Source organism: Phaethon aethereus (genome assembly GCF_964289735.1).
Source record: "Phaethon aethereus genome assembly, chromosome: 1".
Classification (NCBI taxonomy): domain Eukaryota; kingdom Metazoa; phylum Chordata; class Aves; order Phaethontiformes; family Phaethontidae; genus Phaethon; species Phaethon aethereus.
Window position 1 is genome coordinate 153,628,072 of NC_138575.1, and position 18,666 is coordinate 153,646,737.

The following is an 18,666-nucleotide window of genomic DNA, read 5'->3' on the forward strand; positions in this document are numbered from 1 at the left end:
ACCCTTAAAAACAAGCTTGCATGAGAAAAGACACCAAAAGAATGCATTCATTGTAGCTAATACTTTCTCCCAATAAGTACTACCTTCCTATTTCACATGATACTTTGGGATACACTTGTTCAATCTGAAATGTACTGTATTTTTTTGGAAATGCACCAGCAAAACAGAAATGCAAATTAAAACCTGAATCAAGTCAGATGAATTCCCATGTCCTTTTAGGAGCTAAATTCTCTAAATGTAAGTAACGTGAGCATATCTGTCAGAGTTTACAGAAAATATTCTAGTTCCTTTTACAACAAATGAGGGAGTATTCATTCTTGTGTGACTATTCCAGATTTCAATACAATATACTTTAACATTGAAGTGCTCTTGATGGAAAGGTAAACAGACTGTCTCTCTCACACTGCTAGCTTGAACAGTACATACACTATCACAATGAACATTTAGAACAAAAGTTCCAAGCAATTTATTAGTTCTTTGTAACTTTTATTTTGCTCACCCAGCAGACCATGGCGAAGAATCTGCGGTCTGGTTCTGTGATACGAAATGTGTGTTAGGTGTATGTGGACTTCCTACCAGGATAGTATTTGGCGCTGAAGGTCTCTGAGGTGTACCAATAACCTACAGTAAAGATAAAATAATTTGGAAAATGATTGTAAGTATTTCAACATATTCATATGCTGCACAATTCAAATGATGCATTATCCAAACAACACTTTTTTTCTACCTGCTTCTATTAGATGCACTGAATTCATACACACTAGCACAAAAATCTTTAGACTACAGATTATATAGTTAAAGCACTCCCTAAATAATAAGCATTTATGTTTTACCCTTCTTAAATGCGCTTTTCACACTTGCTGGATTTCTTAACACTGTTCAAAACTAACTTAGACAAGATCAAAACACACACGCCCTCTCCCCCTCAAAAGAAAAGGGGAAAAAAGGAGGGGTAAAAGACCCCTGACCAGACTACATATAAAAAAGTTGCAGTAATTACAGTTAAAATACAAACATATGAAACAAGAAGACCTGAAAATTGGTAAAAGCCAAGAGAAAATGCAGAGCTGTTGCAAGAAAGGCCAAATTCTCTCCTGCAGTTAGTCTCTATCACTACAGAGTCAAAACAAAAATACAAGTATGTTAGAGGTGAGGAAGACTAAGGGCCAACTTTATTTATCACTGCAGTGAGACAGACCAATTTAGAGAAAACCATGCCATTCTGAAGTTACAAGCACGCACTCAGCTGAACAGAGTCTTCCAGATTACAGGTAAGTAAGTAGTCCTTAAGATGGGCTAGTTCGATCATGAGTAATACATACATTTGCACACAGAGCCATGCTTTTATCTGTGAAATTAGTTGAAGCAGAAGTCCCGCTTTTGCAGATGATTTTTTTTTATTTCTGAAATGTTATAAATGTAACTTTCTGGAGAATATGTATTTAGGAAAACAAAATGATACCATACAGATTTCTATTTTGTAGAAAGATATGCCTACTTCTGGGGGGTACATTTACCTCCCAGTGGAAACAGTAGGTTGCATCCCTGACATCAGGTAAATGAAACAAACTTACCTAAATCAACAAATGAACCTAAACTCATAACAACCCACAAGCTTGCTATATTTTCCTGCAGCCACGTTCTGCCTCACCCAACAAAATTTTAAGCTTCTTCCTCAGGCTAGCTTCAATAATTTAGCCTCAACAAGACTAAAACAAAAAAAATGAAAACCCCAAATGAACCATTTTATGTGTGAAAGTTAAAATGAAACAAAATTTGAATAACCCTTAAATGTAGAATGTAAAAGGTAGTCTAGTGACTATCAGATGTTTGTGGAAGGACAAACAGCTGCATTTTTTCCCAAATACTGTCTCTTTGTACTATACCACCTTTTCGAGTAGTTAACATACAAATTTGTTACATCCACTTCTGACAGATGGAAAATCTTAGGTCTTCCTCCCCTTTACAGTACTTAAAATGTTTCTAATTCTTATGGAAAGTCGACTAATCTCCTCTCCTACTTTTCATAACCTTCTGGTTGCAGGAAACAGAATGAGGGTGGGGGGATACCGAACAGGCACAGAACACATGTGAACCAACTCACTTTCTCCCCACGAAAAAACCACTATCAGTTCTGCTGTTGACTGGTCTGGCTCAACAAATGCCTCAGAAGACTGGGAAAATCAGTGCGCTATTCAAGTAATGTAGACAATCCAGAGAACAAAGGAAAGCTGTTAGCAAGTTACTATTCCCTAGGTCGCAGTTCCAGAGGACTGGAAGAGATGTTTCAACATCTTGCTCCCAAAGGCTGAAATTAGAGGGTCCCACTGTATTCCATACAGTCTAGAGTTTCAGAATCTTCTAAGGAATTACTTAGTATTATTGGCTCCTTAATAGATCTGTTAATGGCCCTAACTTTTACTCATAGTTCATAAAGAACTGTGACTTTCAACGAAAAGAGCATGAATGAAAAGAATTAAGCAGTAGTGAGTCACTGGGAACATCCTAAAATGAACGCTTATAGCCAGAATTAGAGAAGGTGGTTTTAGAGAAAAGAGGGACAGCAGTACCTGCTGTTTCTCTTAAGTTTTCTGATTTCAAAAGAGAACAAGATTACTCTTTAGCTCCTTGATAATGAATAAGATCAGGACAACAGGGAAAACAGAAAGACACACAAACAGCCCACACACTCCACTTCAGTGTACTCAACAGAAAAACTTACATGGAGACAGCATTAAGAAAAAGGAATCAGACTACCTGAACAAAGAACACAAGCTCGGAAAATTAAGTCCTTAAGTATTATAAACCTGTTTTTGCCAAAGGTTAGAAAGTTTAGCTGGGTCACAAGCCAACTCCTCAACGCTGCTTCCCATGAACATTTTGGACATTGACAGAAAATTTATCTCCTCTTAATTTTCAGGGTTCTAGAGGCAATTATTTTTTTATAGTTCTTGCTACCCCCTTCAGAACGGTAAAGTCAACAGAAATTTACCCCAAATTTCTCTCTATGTACACACAAACCAAAACCTCCATCTCTTCTTTAACAACATACAACTAAGCATCTAATTTTGTACTGATAACAGCCAATACAAATATGCTGATACGGTCCCCTTCTTTCACAAAAAATTAATGCCAATATGTTCAGAGTAAGACTTGAAGTGCTGAAAACATTACAACTATAAATGTAAATTTTCCCACAGTAATCATACTAACATAACCACTACTAAAAGTAATAGTTATTTTGGAATCCTATTTTTTAAATAATGTTACCATGTAAAATTAATCATAGATAATATAGATGAGGATTTGTCAATTTAAACTTGTGATGGAAGACCTAAGAATTTTGTTTACATGTATATATAAACATTGTTGTAAACATTAATTTATTTATTGTTGAAAGTTTAAAAAAGCATCAGATGATTTGTAATTTCATTATTATTGCCTGGTTTTGGTACTTTAAGAAAAGATTTTGGAAGTCACCTGAAAGAACATTTCATTTTTAGCATTAAACTCAAGCATGTACACAGTCTCACAATGATGTCCAGAAGGGATCCCCTCTGTGCCATTATGGCCTATGATCTATAGTTAAAACATCTTCCTCCTACTGCTGCTTACTGATTTTAAATTAAAAGAATGCCTAACTTCTCTGAATTTCCTTGTTTGGAAATACATTGATAAAATGCCTCCTACTGAAGGAGCAATTTCATTGTGTCGAACTCATTTTGCTACACTAAGTTCCAAGTGGCTTGCTGGAAGTAGTTAATTCACCACCACTGCTGGAAATACAGCACAGTTAATGATCTGCACTATGTACAGTTGAAGCGGTACAGTTTACAGATTCAGGCAGCCTCAATTATAAAACACTCCTTAGAGCTTAGAGTTGGGAAAGGCAAATGGGACACTGCTGTCCTATCAAGAAGAAACCCAAGTATAAGACATTCAATTTCAGATGTTTACATGTTGCAGTTGCTTACCAGAAGATGAATTTGAGACCAACTCTTTTCAGGTCACCAAATTTCAGTTTTGATCACTATAAAAGTGACTTGTTATAACCTATGTATTATCTATTACATTACTAGATTCTCTGAAACCTCCAATTTCATGTACCTCACACAAAGCTCACGGTAAGTATTTAAGCAAAAGGATAGCTAAATTAAGCATTAAGAAACGTAGCTCTATGTTTGATTTTGTTCCACCTAACTTCAATCTCAATGAAATTGTTCTGATGGACTTCATTTACATTTTCCTATAACAGATTTCAAAGCAGAATCGGAAAGAGCCACTGATTTTAAGTGGCAAGTCTAGCAAAAGATAAAGCCACCTGAATATTCAGGTATCTGCATGTTGATTTCAGTCATCTTTGCATTTCTTTATGCAAAAAGAACATTCGTTTTAACAGAAGTCTATTAATATTAGAAACAAGTTTAGACTATCTATCTGCCTGTGACAAGTGATACTGACTATAAAGCTACAAGTTGATTTATAGCATGTGTAAGCAATAAAAAAATATGCAAAGTCTCCTTACCACTTGTTGTGCAATGTTGACATTAGACTGTCCGAATGTTTTTGGCAGGAGCTGTTTTCCAAGTGTATTTACTGTAGAAGGATGAACAGCCAATAGAGAAACAACCCCTAAAACAAAGACAAGTAGATAACTTCAGGTCAGCCACATTGTATTATTTTAGCAATTCCAGTTTCATCTATACTACCAAGGCATATTAAGAGAAACTAGCTCTGAACTGCATAGAGGGTGAATATAAACACAGCATTTACACATTTGAAGCAAAAAAAGAATTCAGATTCACTATATGTTCTCTCAGACTTTCTCCTATGTAACCTTACAGGTCAGTGATCTTGTATGAACATGTTTTAATTTCTTGTATTCCCATTCTTCTCTCAAAGCAGAGTAATAGACAATGGGCATCTGAAAGACAGCATAATCCCCTCCTCCTCTACCCCCTTCCTTTGTGGCTATTGAAATCTTTTCCCGCACCACCTGAAAAATATGCCCAATGCCCCAGCATGTAACATACCCTCCTGAGGCATGCTGGTCTACAGGAAATAAATTTGGTTAGCACAGGCCTTTCCAAGAGAATATTCCCAACTTTTGCCTAAGTGTCCCCTCCCAGCTGAAGGCAGGAAACTAAAGAACAAAAGTTTTCAGTAATCCAATATTTGAGGAAAATACATGCAACACAGTAGACCAACCCTGCAGGGAAAGCTGCTCTCTTCCTGTTAATAAGCATCCACAATCAGCATTGAAAGGTAAGCCAATCTTAAGCCATGTAAAACAAAAAATTCAACTACAAAAATACTAAGCCAGGTATCCTCTAGCAATTTGCTGTTCCATGCCACAGTTTAAAAAAACAAACAAACAAACAAAAACGAAACAAAAAAGAAGCAACAAAGACTGATTATATGGAAAGAATAATGGGACAAACAAGTCTTAAAATACCAGAGAGATTTATTTTGCTGAAACTCCTGTCATTTGGTTGTCAGCTGAGAGGTTTAGCAGTTCTTTCCCTCAGATCACTTCTGAAGGGGCCAATGGAGCCAGAAGGACTTGGCACAACTCCCATTCCTCTTCCTTTTTACCGTTACCCAGTACAGAAGCAATAAGTAAGCATTTTTACAACAGTTGTACCAGGAAGGGCCCTAATGAGTCCTTGATGTCTACCATCCATCTTAATGCATTCAGGTAGTCTACAGAAAGTTGAGGACAACTCAAATCTTGTTTAAGCCCTTGCTTTTCAAAAGCTTTTATTTCCTAGCTGATACTACTACACAGTGTCAAACTCATAGCTTCATGCAAGAACCTATTCCCAGTCCCCCGATCTGAATAGGATGCCGCAGCCTGTCATTCTTCCATTATGAACTAACCTTCCAGGGCTCTTTCAGAAAGTCAGCAGCTATCTAGTTTGTAACATAAAACCTTGTTATGCTTTCCTGTCCCTTCAAGTATGCCCATTGCTATCACAGCCTGTTTTGTATGTGTTCTTCCTCTCTGCAGAATGCAGTGAAGCAATATAAACTACCTTGGCTATTAGTGCTTTGTCTCAGCTTCCTGGAGGTCAATGTGTCTTTTTTTAACTCCTTCTCATTGCTTTAAAAACAACAAAGCCACCTGAAAATTTTATTTCCAGTATAAGAGTTGTAACTGCTTTCCAAAGTTAAGATGCCTCATCTATTCGATCACCTTTCCTTACCTTTGATAGTTCTTGTTGCCATCCAATTTCTAGTTCCCTTACCCTTTGAGATTTACTTTTGCAGAGGACAGGGGTGGACACATTATTCAAAACAAAGGAATGCCATATGTTAATAGTGTAACTCCATAGAAGATTTTCTATTTTGTTCCCTATTCCTGTCCAAATAATTCTCAAAATTCAATGTGCTTGCTTCCCACCAAACACCAATACCACATTTTCATAATATAACCTACCAGGACTTCAAGATCTTTCTTGAGTGCCAATAGCTCACTTGGGGTATTCATTATATCTAGCTTGGTTTTCACCAATTATTAACCCATGGGAGGACCGTCCCATTCTATGACACCTTCGTTTCTTTAAAAGGCTGATTAAGGACCTTGATAATCAAGGTTATTTTGTTGTTATTTTTAAGAAACCCAAGGACATCGCACTGATTAGATAACCCTTATCCACACGGTTGTTGACTCTTTCAAAGCATGACTTTGAAAAGACGTAACTTCATAACTTCCCTTTTCCACCCCCTCTGGACAAGCCCTGTTAACTCCTGCCCTTTATCACATTTGTCCATATTTCTACTACCTCCCTGTCAGGCACTCAATCAATTTGTCTAACAGAAGTCTGACTTGCTCATCTGCAGTTATCTGAGCCCTTCAGAAATTGGTGCAAGATATGTGGCTTTCTATCCTTCTGGTACTATATGAGTTATACATATACTGAGTTAGCAGGACAGAAGTACCATTGCTAGGTCCTTTAAGAATTCACAGGTAGATAATTCTCTGGCCATGATGATTTTTAACCATTCATGTTACCAATTTTTTCCTAAGACAACAACTTCTAGCAATACTTCAGTAGGACAACTTCATAAAGAACAGTATTGCCATGAGATTCTCCCTAGTCATCTTGATCATCTGTCTACTCTTCAGATGCACTCAAGAGACTTTGTTCTTCTGGTATGCTTAAAGTAATTCTTTATGCTATGGTGTTGTTTCTTAAAAACTTTTATGCAGTCTACAAAGACAAATGCAAAAATCTTGCACTTGTGACAGTGTAACTCCATGCAACACCAGAGGTCAGGGGTCAAGTGTTTAGGAAGCAGATGTGCAGAAAATGACCTGGGGGTCTGGGTGGACAATAAGCTGAATGTGACCCAAAAGTACATCTCTATGCTAATGAAGACAACCACATCCTGAGTTGCATTTGGAAGAGTAGAGCAGTATGTGATTATTCCCTTTTACTCCAACACTCTTTAAGCTGTACTTGGATTACTCTGTTCAGTTTTGGGGCCACAACGCAACAGAGGCATTAACAAACAGGAGAAAGTCCAGTAGAAAGACACTGATCTGGCTAGGGTACTGGAGCACATGAGGTACAAAGAGAAGCTGAGGGAGCTTGGTGCATGCAGCTTGTGGAAGAGAAGATTAAAGTGCAGCGAGAGGTGGTTTTTGTGGGAATCTAATCACTGTGTTCAACTGTTAAATGGAGAATTAAAGAGATGACAAGAAGACACAACAAAAGGAAAAGAGCTGCACAGCAAATTCCAACCAGACACGAGGAAAAAAGTTCACAAGGAGAAAGGTAAAGCAGAGCAACAGGTTGTCTAAGAGGCTCCCTGGAGATATACAGAAAACTTCAACTACTGAAGGCTCTGTGCTTCAAAGCTGGCCCTGGTTTGATTAGATGGCCTCCTGACACCTTATATTATTAATTCTACGAATACAAACAACTATCTTGCAACTAAAACATCTGCAGGAAAGGAAGAGTACACACTATGCTGCTTTAAAGTTTTCAACTACATTAACATTTCCTGCAGTGCTGTGCCAGAGTTAATTCATGCAACTGAACCAACGTGGCTCCATACATGTGAAACTGCAAGGTATGTCTGTATCTACGGCACAAAGTGATTGGCAAGGAAACACAAATGTAACTGGAAGAACAGTAACACACACTTCACAGATAAAAGCAAAGTCAATGCCAACCTGTAAGAGATGCTATACTAAATAGGAAAGAGCATAACTGCTCAATAATAGGAAAAAGTAAAATAAAAATTGAGGTGCTCTGTTGTTTTTTTTTTTAATGGGTATTTTCAAGTTGTCTCTGCCCAAGTGCATCCTACTATTTTCTTACTTAGCCGATATGCAAACATTCTTCTCATAACCATCGGCATTTTCATCAAAGGATCATCATGCTCTGATTTCATAGTGGTTTTTTGTGTGTGGGTTTTTTGTTTATTTTTTAAGTATTGAAGCAGAAATAATTTTATTAACTTAGCTTTGCAAGTGACTGACAGCTTAGTTTCTCAAAGGAATTTTACTAATAATTTGTTAATTATTGTTACTCTTACAGCAATTACTGCACTCCAAATAGTCCTGTACTTTGTGGTCAACATATGGTGTACATAACAGCATGTAAAAATTAAAACCACAAGTTTGCAAACAATTTTGCTGGCATAAACTCTTCTTCCTTTTCAAAACAAACACATTATTAATACTGCTAGTTCTGACATGGCCTTTTCCCATGGTTTATGAAGTCTTCAAAAGAAAAAAAGACATGTAAAGCAGGAAAAAAAAATTATACAGAAGGATATAAGTATTACTTAAATTCTCAGTCTCCCGAACATCACGAGTTTGGGACACTAACTTATAAGCAATCATTAAACCTAAAGGGAAGTAGAACTTCATCAATGTGAAGTTCCAGAATGCCTCCAAACAGATGATACAGATGGGATCAAGGCGTAATGCTGTGTAAAACTTGCACAGCAAAAGCAGCAGCACCCTTTAACAAAACCTGTTATTTATCTGTCTACACACTGTTCCAGGTAGGTGCTGTCTTCATCCAGAGTATGCGGTAAATAGCCGCCTTTGCTTACGGACTGCATTTAGGGGAGAACTGTCGAACGGGACCTTTGCTTGCATATGAAAAGAAATGCAAGAATTTTACCAAAAAAAGAAGCCCTTTCAGAACTGTAGAAGTAAAAAGGATTGGTGATACAGTCAATTATGAAAATTTTAAAAAACTTGAGATGCCACAGAAAAAGACACAGTACATCTAAAATTAAAGGAGTGCCCTCTGCAGACAAAGCAGCAGATCTCTCTAAAAGCTGACTGCTCCAGTTCATGAAACAGTAGTGACTGTGAATTTGATGTTTCAGATCAAAGAGGGTGAGCCAAGGTACTCCTTGCCTCAGGAGCAGAAATGCCATTCATTCTACATGCTGTACCATTTTCTGACATAATCTGTCTTTATGTTTACTTGTGAAAGAAACAGGAGTGAAGCAACAACAGAAGTCAACAGAAAAAAAAGTCCATTTCCTGATAATGCAGTCTCTAACAAACTTAAGTCTTGTCAGTCTGCTAGTGCAGGAGCAATATTGTATACTGAGAACTGGCTTTGGTAAAAGGTTATTTTCCAAGCACTTTCTACATTATTATAACACCAAAAAAGAACATACAGAGTAACAGTCGTTTGTCAGAACACAAATTCCTACCATCTCCTGCAACAGTCCCAACCAAATTCTGCCCAGCAGACCAATTTGTAAATAAACACTCTAAACAATCAAAGGTTAGGAGTTAAACAAAGGGTTATTTTAAGAAAATTCTGAAGAAAAATTAACCTTGGAGATGACATTTTGCAGTATGAGTTTCTGAATTCTACAAACGTTTGTCTTGATTACATAACGAGCTTTGAAATTAATGGTTTTAACAGAGAAGCTGGAGTCTAGCTTAATGATAGCTATCCAACTTGAAGGCAGCAACATTATTAAGCCAGGCTCAATACAAGCCAACAGTGAATTACGCTCTCAAAAAATAATGTTACTATCAATAACCTGATAAGTCTCATAACTAAGAGAACAGCAGTTGAAGATCCCAACAGGTGTCTCTTGGGAGACAAAAAAAGACCAGTGAGACTTACCATGAACACCAAGATTTAAGCAAGTGACATAGACACTAGATTCCATTGTGATTATCACTTCTGAGAAGGCCACGTGCCATCTGGAACATTACATTCCTTATTTCAGGAATTTAAAGAAGTAAAAAGGAATAGAATTTATATAAAGCCAGAGTACCTGCACTGCTTAAGATGCAAATGACTGATATAAGATTACATGAAATCTATGAGAATTATCTAGAAAGTGTTATAGATTCACTTTTGGCAGTCTTCCACATGTGGCTTTTTCTTCTTTTTGGTAAGAAAGGAGATAGGAGGAGGAGAAGGAATTTGACATCAACATCACTAACAAAATTCCATATTACAACGATTTCGTAAAGCAAATACAGACAAAGCTCATTCCAGCGCCAAACCTGTCCATCAAACCATCTGCTTAGAAGAAACAAAACGCTAAATAACAAAAAGCAAACTAGTCCCCTGGTGGAACTGGAGGCCATCTCCTCTCATTCTATCACTAGTTACTTCGGAGAAGAAACCGACACCCACCTCACCACAACCCCCTTTCAGGTAGTTGTAGAGAGCGATGAGGTCTCCCCTCAGCCTCCTCTTCTCCAGACTAAGCAACCCCAGTTCCCTCAGCTACTCCTCATAAGACTTGTGCTCCAGACCCCTCACCAGCTTCGTTGCCCTTCTTTGGACACGCTCCAGCACCTCAATGTCCTTCTTGTAGTGAGGGGCCCAAAACTGAACACAGTATTCAAGGTGCGGCCTCACCAGTGCCGAGTACAGGGGTACAATCACATCCCTGCTCCTGCTGGCCACACTATTTCTGATACAGGCCAGGATGCTGTTGGCCTTCTTGGCCACCCGGGCACACTGCTGACTCATATTCAAACAGCTATCAACCAGCACCCCCAGGTTCTTTTCCACAGGGCAGCTTTCCAGCCACTTTTCACAGAATCATTAAGGTTGGAAAAGACCTTTAAGATTATCAAGTCCAACCATCAACCCAACACCACCATGCCCACTAAACCATGTCCCCAAGTGGCAAGTCTACCTGTTTATTGAATACTTCCAGGGATGGTGACGCCACCACCTCCCTGGGCAGCCTGTTCCAATGCTTGACCACTCTTTCAGTAAAGAAATTTTTCCCAATATCCAGTCTAAACCTCCCCTGGCACAACTTGAGGCCATTTCCTCTCATCCTATCACTAGTTACTTGGGAGAAGAGACCAACACCCACCTCGTCACAACCCTCTTTCAGGTAGCTGTAGAGAGCGATAAGGTCTCCCCTCAGCCTCCTCTTCTCCAGGCTGAACAACCCCAGTTCCCTCAGCTGCTCCTCATAAGACTTGTGCTCCAGACCCCTCACCAGCTTCACTGCCCTTCTCTGGACACGATCCAGCAACTCAATGTCCTTCTTGTCGTGAGGGGCCCAAAACTGAACACAGGATTCGAGGTTTGTCCTCACCAGTGCTGAGTACAGGGGCACGATCACTTCCCTGCTCCTGCTGGCCACATTATTTCTGATACAGGCCAGGATGCTGTTGGCCTTCTTGCTCGCCTGGGCAGACTGCTGGCTCGTATTCAGCTGGCTGTCACCAAAGCCCAAGTCCAGCACTTAGCCAAGCCTGTAGCATTGCATAGTGCTATTGTGATCGAAGTGCAGGACCCAGCACTTGGCCTTATTAAACGTCATACAATTGACCTCGGCCCATTGATCCAGCCTGTCCAGAGCCCTCTGCAGAGTGTTCCTTCCTTCCAGGAGATCAACACTCCTGCCCAACTTGGTGTCATCTGCAAACTTACTGAGGGAGCACTCGATCCCCATGTCTAGATCATCAACAAAGATACTAAAAAAGACCAGCCCCAAAACCGAGCCCTGGAGAACACCGCTTGTGACTGGACATCAACTGGATTTAACTCCGTTCACCACTCACTCTGGGCTCAGCTGCACAACTGTTTTTTCACCCAGTGAAGGGTACACCTGTCTAAGCCACGAGCTGCCAGTTTCTCCAGGAGAATGCTGTGGGAGACGCTGTCCAGGGCTTTACTAAAGTCCAGGTAGACAACATCCACAGTCTTTCCTTCATCCACTAGGTGGGTCATAGAAGGAGATCAGGTTGGTCAAGCAGGACCTGCCTTTCATGAACCCGTGCTGGCTGGGCCTGATCCCTTGGTTGTCCTGCACATGCCTTGTGAGCACCCCCAAGATGAACCTCTCCCCGGCACAGAGGTCAGGCTGACAGGCCTGTAGTTCCCGGGATTCTCCTTCCGGCCCTTCTTGTAGATGGGCATCACATCAGCAAGCCTCCAGTTGTATAGTACCTCCCCTGTTAACCAGGACTGCTGATAAATGATGGAGAGTGGCTTGGCAAGCTCCTTCGCCAGCTCCCTCAGTACTCTTGGTTGGATCCCATCCGGCCCCATAGACTTGTGAGTGTCCAGGTGCTGTCACAGGTCGTTAACGGCTTCCTCCTGGATTATGGGCGGTTTATTCTGCTCTCCATCACTGTCTTCCAGCTCAGGGAGGCTGGGTACCCAGAGAGCATACCCTTCTTCATACCATCTTCAGTTATTTTTTATTTGCCACTCATTATCCTACTCAAGAAAGTTGTATTTAGCTAGTTCAGCCATGTAGTTGACAGTGCAGTATGCTTTTAGTAATACCCTCCTCCCTAGCAAAGTAAAAAATAAAGATTTTTATCTCCCGCAAACAAAAAAGAAAACAGAAAAGAAAACCACAGTTTGAAATCATTCAGAACTGGAGATTTACAGAAGCTTTCTAATTCTTTCTTTGGATTCTGTTGAAGGCAACACATTTATTTCCAATATGGAAAAAAAGAAGACACAGCTAGGATAAAAGCATTAGTTTAAAGGTGCCATTTAAAGTGTCTTTTATCCAGTCCACATCACTTTCAAAGAAAACCATTCCTTACCACAAAAGCATCAGCTTGGCTAGTTTTAGATTATTAGATTACATATATATACAGAATATGTATAAAGGGTGTACTTAGAAGATCTGGGAAAGATGACAGAGGTGACAATTATATCCTCGGAGCTGGTTCCTCAGATGTCACTCCTATGAAGCTGCAGTTTAATGTGTCTCTTGCAAACACTGTAGATATTTTATGATTGGTTAGTTATATGCTAATTTTGAGAGAACACTGAACTCTTTTTGAGGGTATCAACCTATCATAAGCTTTGATAACAGACAGATGATTGTCTCTAGTTGTATGCCAAGTCAAGTAAAAATACCTCTGCTTATTGAACAAATCACACCATTGTGTTAAGAGAACACACATGCTTATACAGCAATTCTGAGCACTTTTACAAAGACATCAATCTTCCCCAGTGTGTAGTGCTACAAAGTTCTTAAGTAATTTCTTACATCAACTCAGACTTTTAGTGGTTCTATCATCCTTAGGTATGACTAGTAATACTTTAGCCATTACAAACCAGTCTTTTCAAGTCTGTGTTGAAATAAACTGTGTGGTCTACCTTCAGACTTTTAAAAGTTCAAAATATCACTCCTATTTACAGCAAGAGTTTTATTTCCTGAGCTTGACTTTAGATAATAATAGTTGTTTGGATTTACCTCATCTGCAATAATACACAGGCATTTTATAACCAATGTTCAGGCATACATATGTTTCTAAGCCATGAATCACAGGCTCTGAAATAGAACTCTCCTCCTGTTCCAGACAAACAATTCCAGTCACTGCCAAAAATCAGGGAGAGTTTGATCTTGCAAATAAAAATTAACAACAACATTACACTGGAAAAGTTTCTTGTCATATAAATAAAAAGAATAAGACGATCTTACAGTTAGGCAATGTTGAAATGTAAGAGTCTAAATACACTTTAAAAATTTCTATATTTGACTTCAATATTTTCCAATTACCAGATCTGAAATGAACATAAAACTGAAGTTCTTATGCCCATAAAATGTAAAACCTTATTTTGAAGTTTAAGAGGTGAAAGGAGCTAAAGACATCTTTTACAAGTATTTTCTGGTTACATACCAATGCCACCTACTGGTATGACAGAAGATCCAAATTTTCTTTCTGAGTAATTTTAAAATTAATTTAAGAGCTTTAATTTCAATACCACAATTAAATATCATTGGTTACCTTTTCCCCTTGCAGTCATCCAAAGCAGATTATTTTTTTCACCCAAATTTCTTCACAAGCAAGGGGCAGGATTAGAATTGACAAGTGTTCAATACTTGGGTATCAACACTAACCTGAATACAGCAAGGACCAGAACATAATAGTTTTCTTCAAAACGCAACCTCCTGGAACAGCAAAATTTCTAAGTCTCTAAAATCCACTGCCAAATAACTTTTAGCAGACACAAACTTGTAAGGAAGTTTTACTGGTTCAGCACCTATTAAGAATTCTTTCCATCCTTCTAACCCCTATTTATTTTCTAACCCTCAAAATTAATTCTGATTACAATTATCACTCAAAGTCCATGTACAGGGTGAATTTTAGCGATTCCAGTTTTAAGCAATTAGCCAGGTAGACATCCAAAACAAAGCCAGGAATTAACAAAAAAATTTTTTTTTAAACTCCAGAATGGAAACGAACCAAAGTAACAATTAAAATATCCAGATTACATTATCCTTGCCTCGTAACTAAGATATGCAAGAAGCAAACAATTACAATCAAGTCACTTTGGAATTTTACTCCACAATTAAACTACTCTCCTATTATATCTTGAATAAAGCAATTCAGAATAGACTAGAATAGAATATTTTCAGTTGGAAGCGACCTACAATCATCATCTAGTCTAACTGCCCAACCGCTTCAGGGCTGACCAAATGTTAAAGCATGGTATTAAGGGCACTGTCCAAATGCCTCAAACACTGGCAGGCCTGGGGCATCGACCACCTCTCTAGGCAGCCTGTTCCAGTGTCTGACCACCCTCTCGGTAAAGAAATGCTTCCTAATGTCCAGTCTGAACCTGCCCTGATGCAGCTTTGAACCATTCCCACATATCTTGTCACTGGGTACCAGGAAGAAGAGCTCAGCACCTCCCTCTCCGCTTCCCCTCCTCAGGAAGCTGCAGAGAGCAGTGAGGTCACCCCTCAGACTCCTTCTCTCCAAACTAGATAAACCCAGAGTCCTTAGCTGCTCCTCATAGGATATTCCTTCCAGCCCTGTCACCAGCTTTGTTGCCCTCCTCTGGATGCATTCAAGTACCTTCGCATCCTTCTTAAATTGTGAGGCCCAGAACTGCACACAGTGCTCAAGGTGAGGCCACACCAATGCTGAATACAGCAGGATAATCACCTCTTTTGAGAAGCTGGTTATGCTGTATTTGATACAGTCCAGGATGAGGTTTGCCCGCTTGGTTGTCAGGGCACACTGCTGACTTCTACTGAGCCTACTGTCAACCAGCACCCCCAGAATGCTTTTTTTTTATTGCCAGAAAAGGGATAGAGCCATAAATCATGTTTTGGGTGCCCTTATAGCTTTTCTTCATTTGACTTTTGAAATTTTTATAAACATTGCTCTGATTATAATTTGAGGGTTTACTGAGATTAATTTAAGCACAATTTCTACAAAACGCGTTCCTTAATATAGGGTAAGAAGCAAAGGAAAGGGCCCTGTGTAATGATGTTTTCAGCAACTGAGGCTTTAGGGAAAAAAAATGCAATTCAATATTTTGGAATGCACCAAGGAAACTTGCAACTGCTTCCAATGGGATTTAGCATTCCTCCACAATGTCACAATTGAAGCTGACAGTAAATAAAATGGCACAGGACAAACAGCAGATATAAAACCAAATGGCTTTATTAGAGTTCATCAGTAAGAGGACATCTGGATATACAGCCACTGTTTGCTATGCCTGTTAACCCACTAGCAGTCACTAGCAAAGCCACATTTCAAAAGCACCTGGAATTGCTCAGCATGTCCTGAAAGAAAAAACTCCCTTCTCAGATACTCTCTGCATATTACATTGCTGCTTCTCTCCCGAAGAGGGTTATAGCAGAAAACCATCTTCCTAGTTATCAAGTACACCAAACCTTTCAGTCATATTTGTACCAAACCAAACCACTCTAAACCAAATCTGGGGTTTTGTGCCACTTAAACCCTACCAGACTACAAGCTCCACAGACCTTGCACTTAACAGGAAAGCTGCACTAAAATGTAAATGTCATACCTCATGTCCTTCCAGAAGTCAGAGCCTTTCAACAGCACCACCCTGGAGCCAAACATACTGAAAACCCTCATTACCTAAGCTTCCTCATCCAAGGACCGGCAAACACTCAAATTGTAAACAAATTTATCCCAAACATATGCATTTGCATCAAGAAGAAAAAATTAGATGGTACATTTTTTGAAACCTTTACAGGATCTGGGAATCGATATGGCCTTTGATCAAGCAGGTGTTGATATAACTGGTGTTATTGCTCCACTGATACTTTCCCAAGATTTAACTTTAAGAATTAGCCTTCTAGATGAAATTCTTAGTGGTGAAGAAACCACTGAGAAGAAGCAGGCAGCGAGAAAATCTTCCCCCAGTGAGCAGAGCTAACGGTGTCATCTTAATACAAGGGAAAACCTGCATCTTGCTTGAGCAGCTCCCTGGAACACTGTTTTTTCAGGGATAAATGGGGTGCTACACTGCAGTAATGGAAATACACAGGGGTATCAGAAAACACATGTCAATTTACACCCAGCATCTTCTGGAGGTTGCACAAGCACTGGAGGAAGCACAACGTTCCAGCTCATTTCTACCACATATAGACTGATACTCTTTATTCCACACTAAAGATGTTTTCGAAGATAGACATTTTTAGAGCATTTTCTAGAATAGTATTTTATGCCCATGACCAATTTACTCAAAATTACATGCATTATAAACTAAACAATTTTTTTTTGTTTACTATTTTCTCCTCTTATAACAAATAAAGTCAGTCTCTGCTTTAAAACAAAAATCCTAATCTGGAGTTCATGGTTGAGACCAGTCTCCAAAATAAATTAGACTGAAGCATGTCCCCACTAGCTGAAGCAAAAAGGCTGTGTAGGTTGGTAACCCGTTTCTGACAGTGGATATTAGAAGATAATCACGGAATGAATGTAGGGATAGGACTTGCATACAGAGAGAATTCCCTAACATACCCTCCCTCTCCCAGATTCTACAGCTTTAGGACTTTTTGAGCAAGAGGCTGTTCAGCATAACTGCTGAGCAAGATGAGTGATGTCGCCTTTTCACCATTCATCTAAGAAACAACTGCTACATATCCTAGCAAAATTCAGTACAAAAATAACCTATTCATAGTTCCCAGATTTCTGACAGTGCCGATGAAAAATTTACAGAAGTCCATTCACAGGCTATTCTGAAAGTGTTGCAGCAAAGGTGTTCACGTTCTAAGAACTGTTGCATAACAACCTGTTAAGTTTTTTTTTTTAAGTCAACCTTTGTTTATCTTCCACAGTTGATTTATATACCTACCACTTAGTCCCGTACTCACCTTATAGACCTTAGATGAAGTGTTACAGAATGATGTCAAGAAAAATATTCTCCTCTCTTTCTCCCAAACAGTGTTTTTGCAAACACTGTCCTTATGACCCAGCAGATAAGACATTTTTTGTCTTCTACCACCACCCTAAAACCTTTATTCCTCTGATAGTTGAGCTCCTCCTCCTTTCACATCTGGCTGGCAATATCTAGAAACTGAAGGAAGTCATGTTTGTTGTTGAGGTTGCATTCTGAATTTGCTGAGTCTCTCAAAGTTGGACTTTTCTGAAAAGATGCTGGAATGCACCCTGTGATACTATTAATCCAATGACCTTAAGTGCTGTGAGACCATAAGGACAACAAACTTCAAAAAGCAGACAGGCTCCTGCACTCTCCCTGAAGAGCCTGCCTTATTACTGTTGTTGGGGACAGCAGATTGGGCTAAGCAAACCACTCATCTGACACAGTAGGGAGATTTGATCCCCTATCAATAATGCAATGTATTCTCAAACTCTCCTTGTGATTGACTTGCAATTTCCAGAAACGACTCCTGCCTTTTAAGAAATACAAATCCAATGGGGAAGAAGAAAAAAAAAAAAAGAAAACACACCACTTTTAATGATGATCACCAGAGAAGAACAGAAAGATTCTTTCCTAACTTCCTTCAATTCATCCTAAGAAGTACACCAGATACATTTCTGCTACTCCGTGGAAAGCTTACTCTGTGGTTTTTACCTATTGCTGTGGACTGAAACCTCTTCGTCATGAAATCAAGAGACATTTTGCACAAACTTATTAAGACAGCGGAGGACTGGACTTTTTGATATAACAGCACATAATGTAGACAGCTACTTTTAGAAAGCACTTTTGTGTATAGTAGTTACATTTAAACTTCTAGCATTTAAAGACTGCACAAAAAACCTGAAAATTCTAAGAAAGTGCCAACAGAAAATGAGGACTACTTTAGTGAATAAATTCCGATACCTATCTGAATACTTTAGTGACAAAATATTTTAAGCTCTGATTAAGACTACACAGGTTGCATATAATATACAGACAAGTTAGAGGCAAGAAACAGAAAATGATCAAGCCAAGAGAAACA

General features: G+C 39.1%; 1 protein-coding gene across 1 annotated transcript in view; it reads right to left on the bottom strand.

Moving 5' to 3' along the window:
• TFDP1 (transcription factor Dp-1) overlaps positions 1-18,666 on the bottom strand; it is a gene marked incomplete at its 5' end in the record, with an annotated part of 34,079 nt that overhangs the window by 12,376 nt on the left and 3,037 nt on the right. Inside the window, 2 exons of the mRNA XM_082014445.1 lie at positions 500-621; positions 4,526-4,632. Of these exons, the coding sequence (XP_081870571.1) occupies positions 500-621; positions 4,526-4,632 (229 nt within the window). The remainder of the gene's footprint in view (positions 1-499; positions 622-4,525; positions 4,633-18,666) is intronic.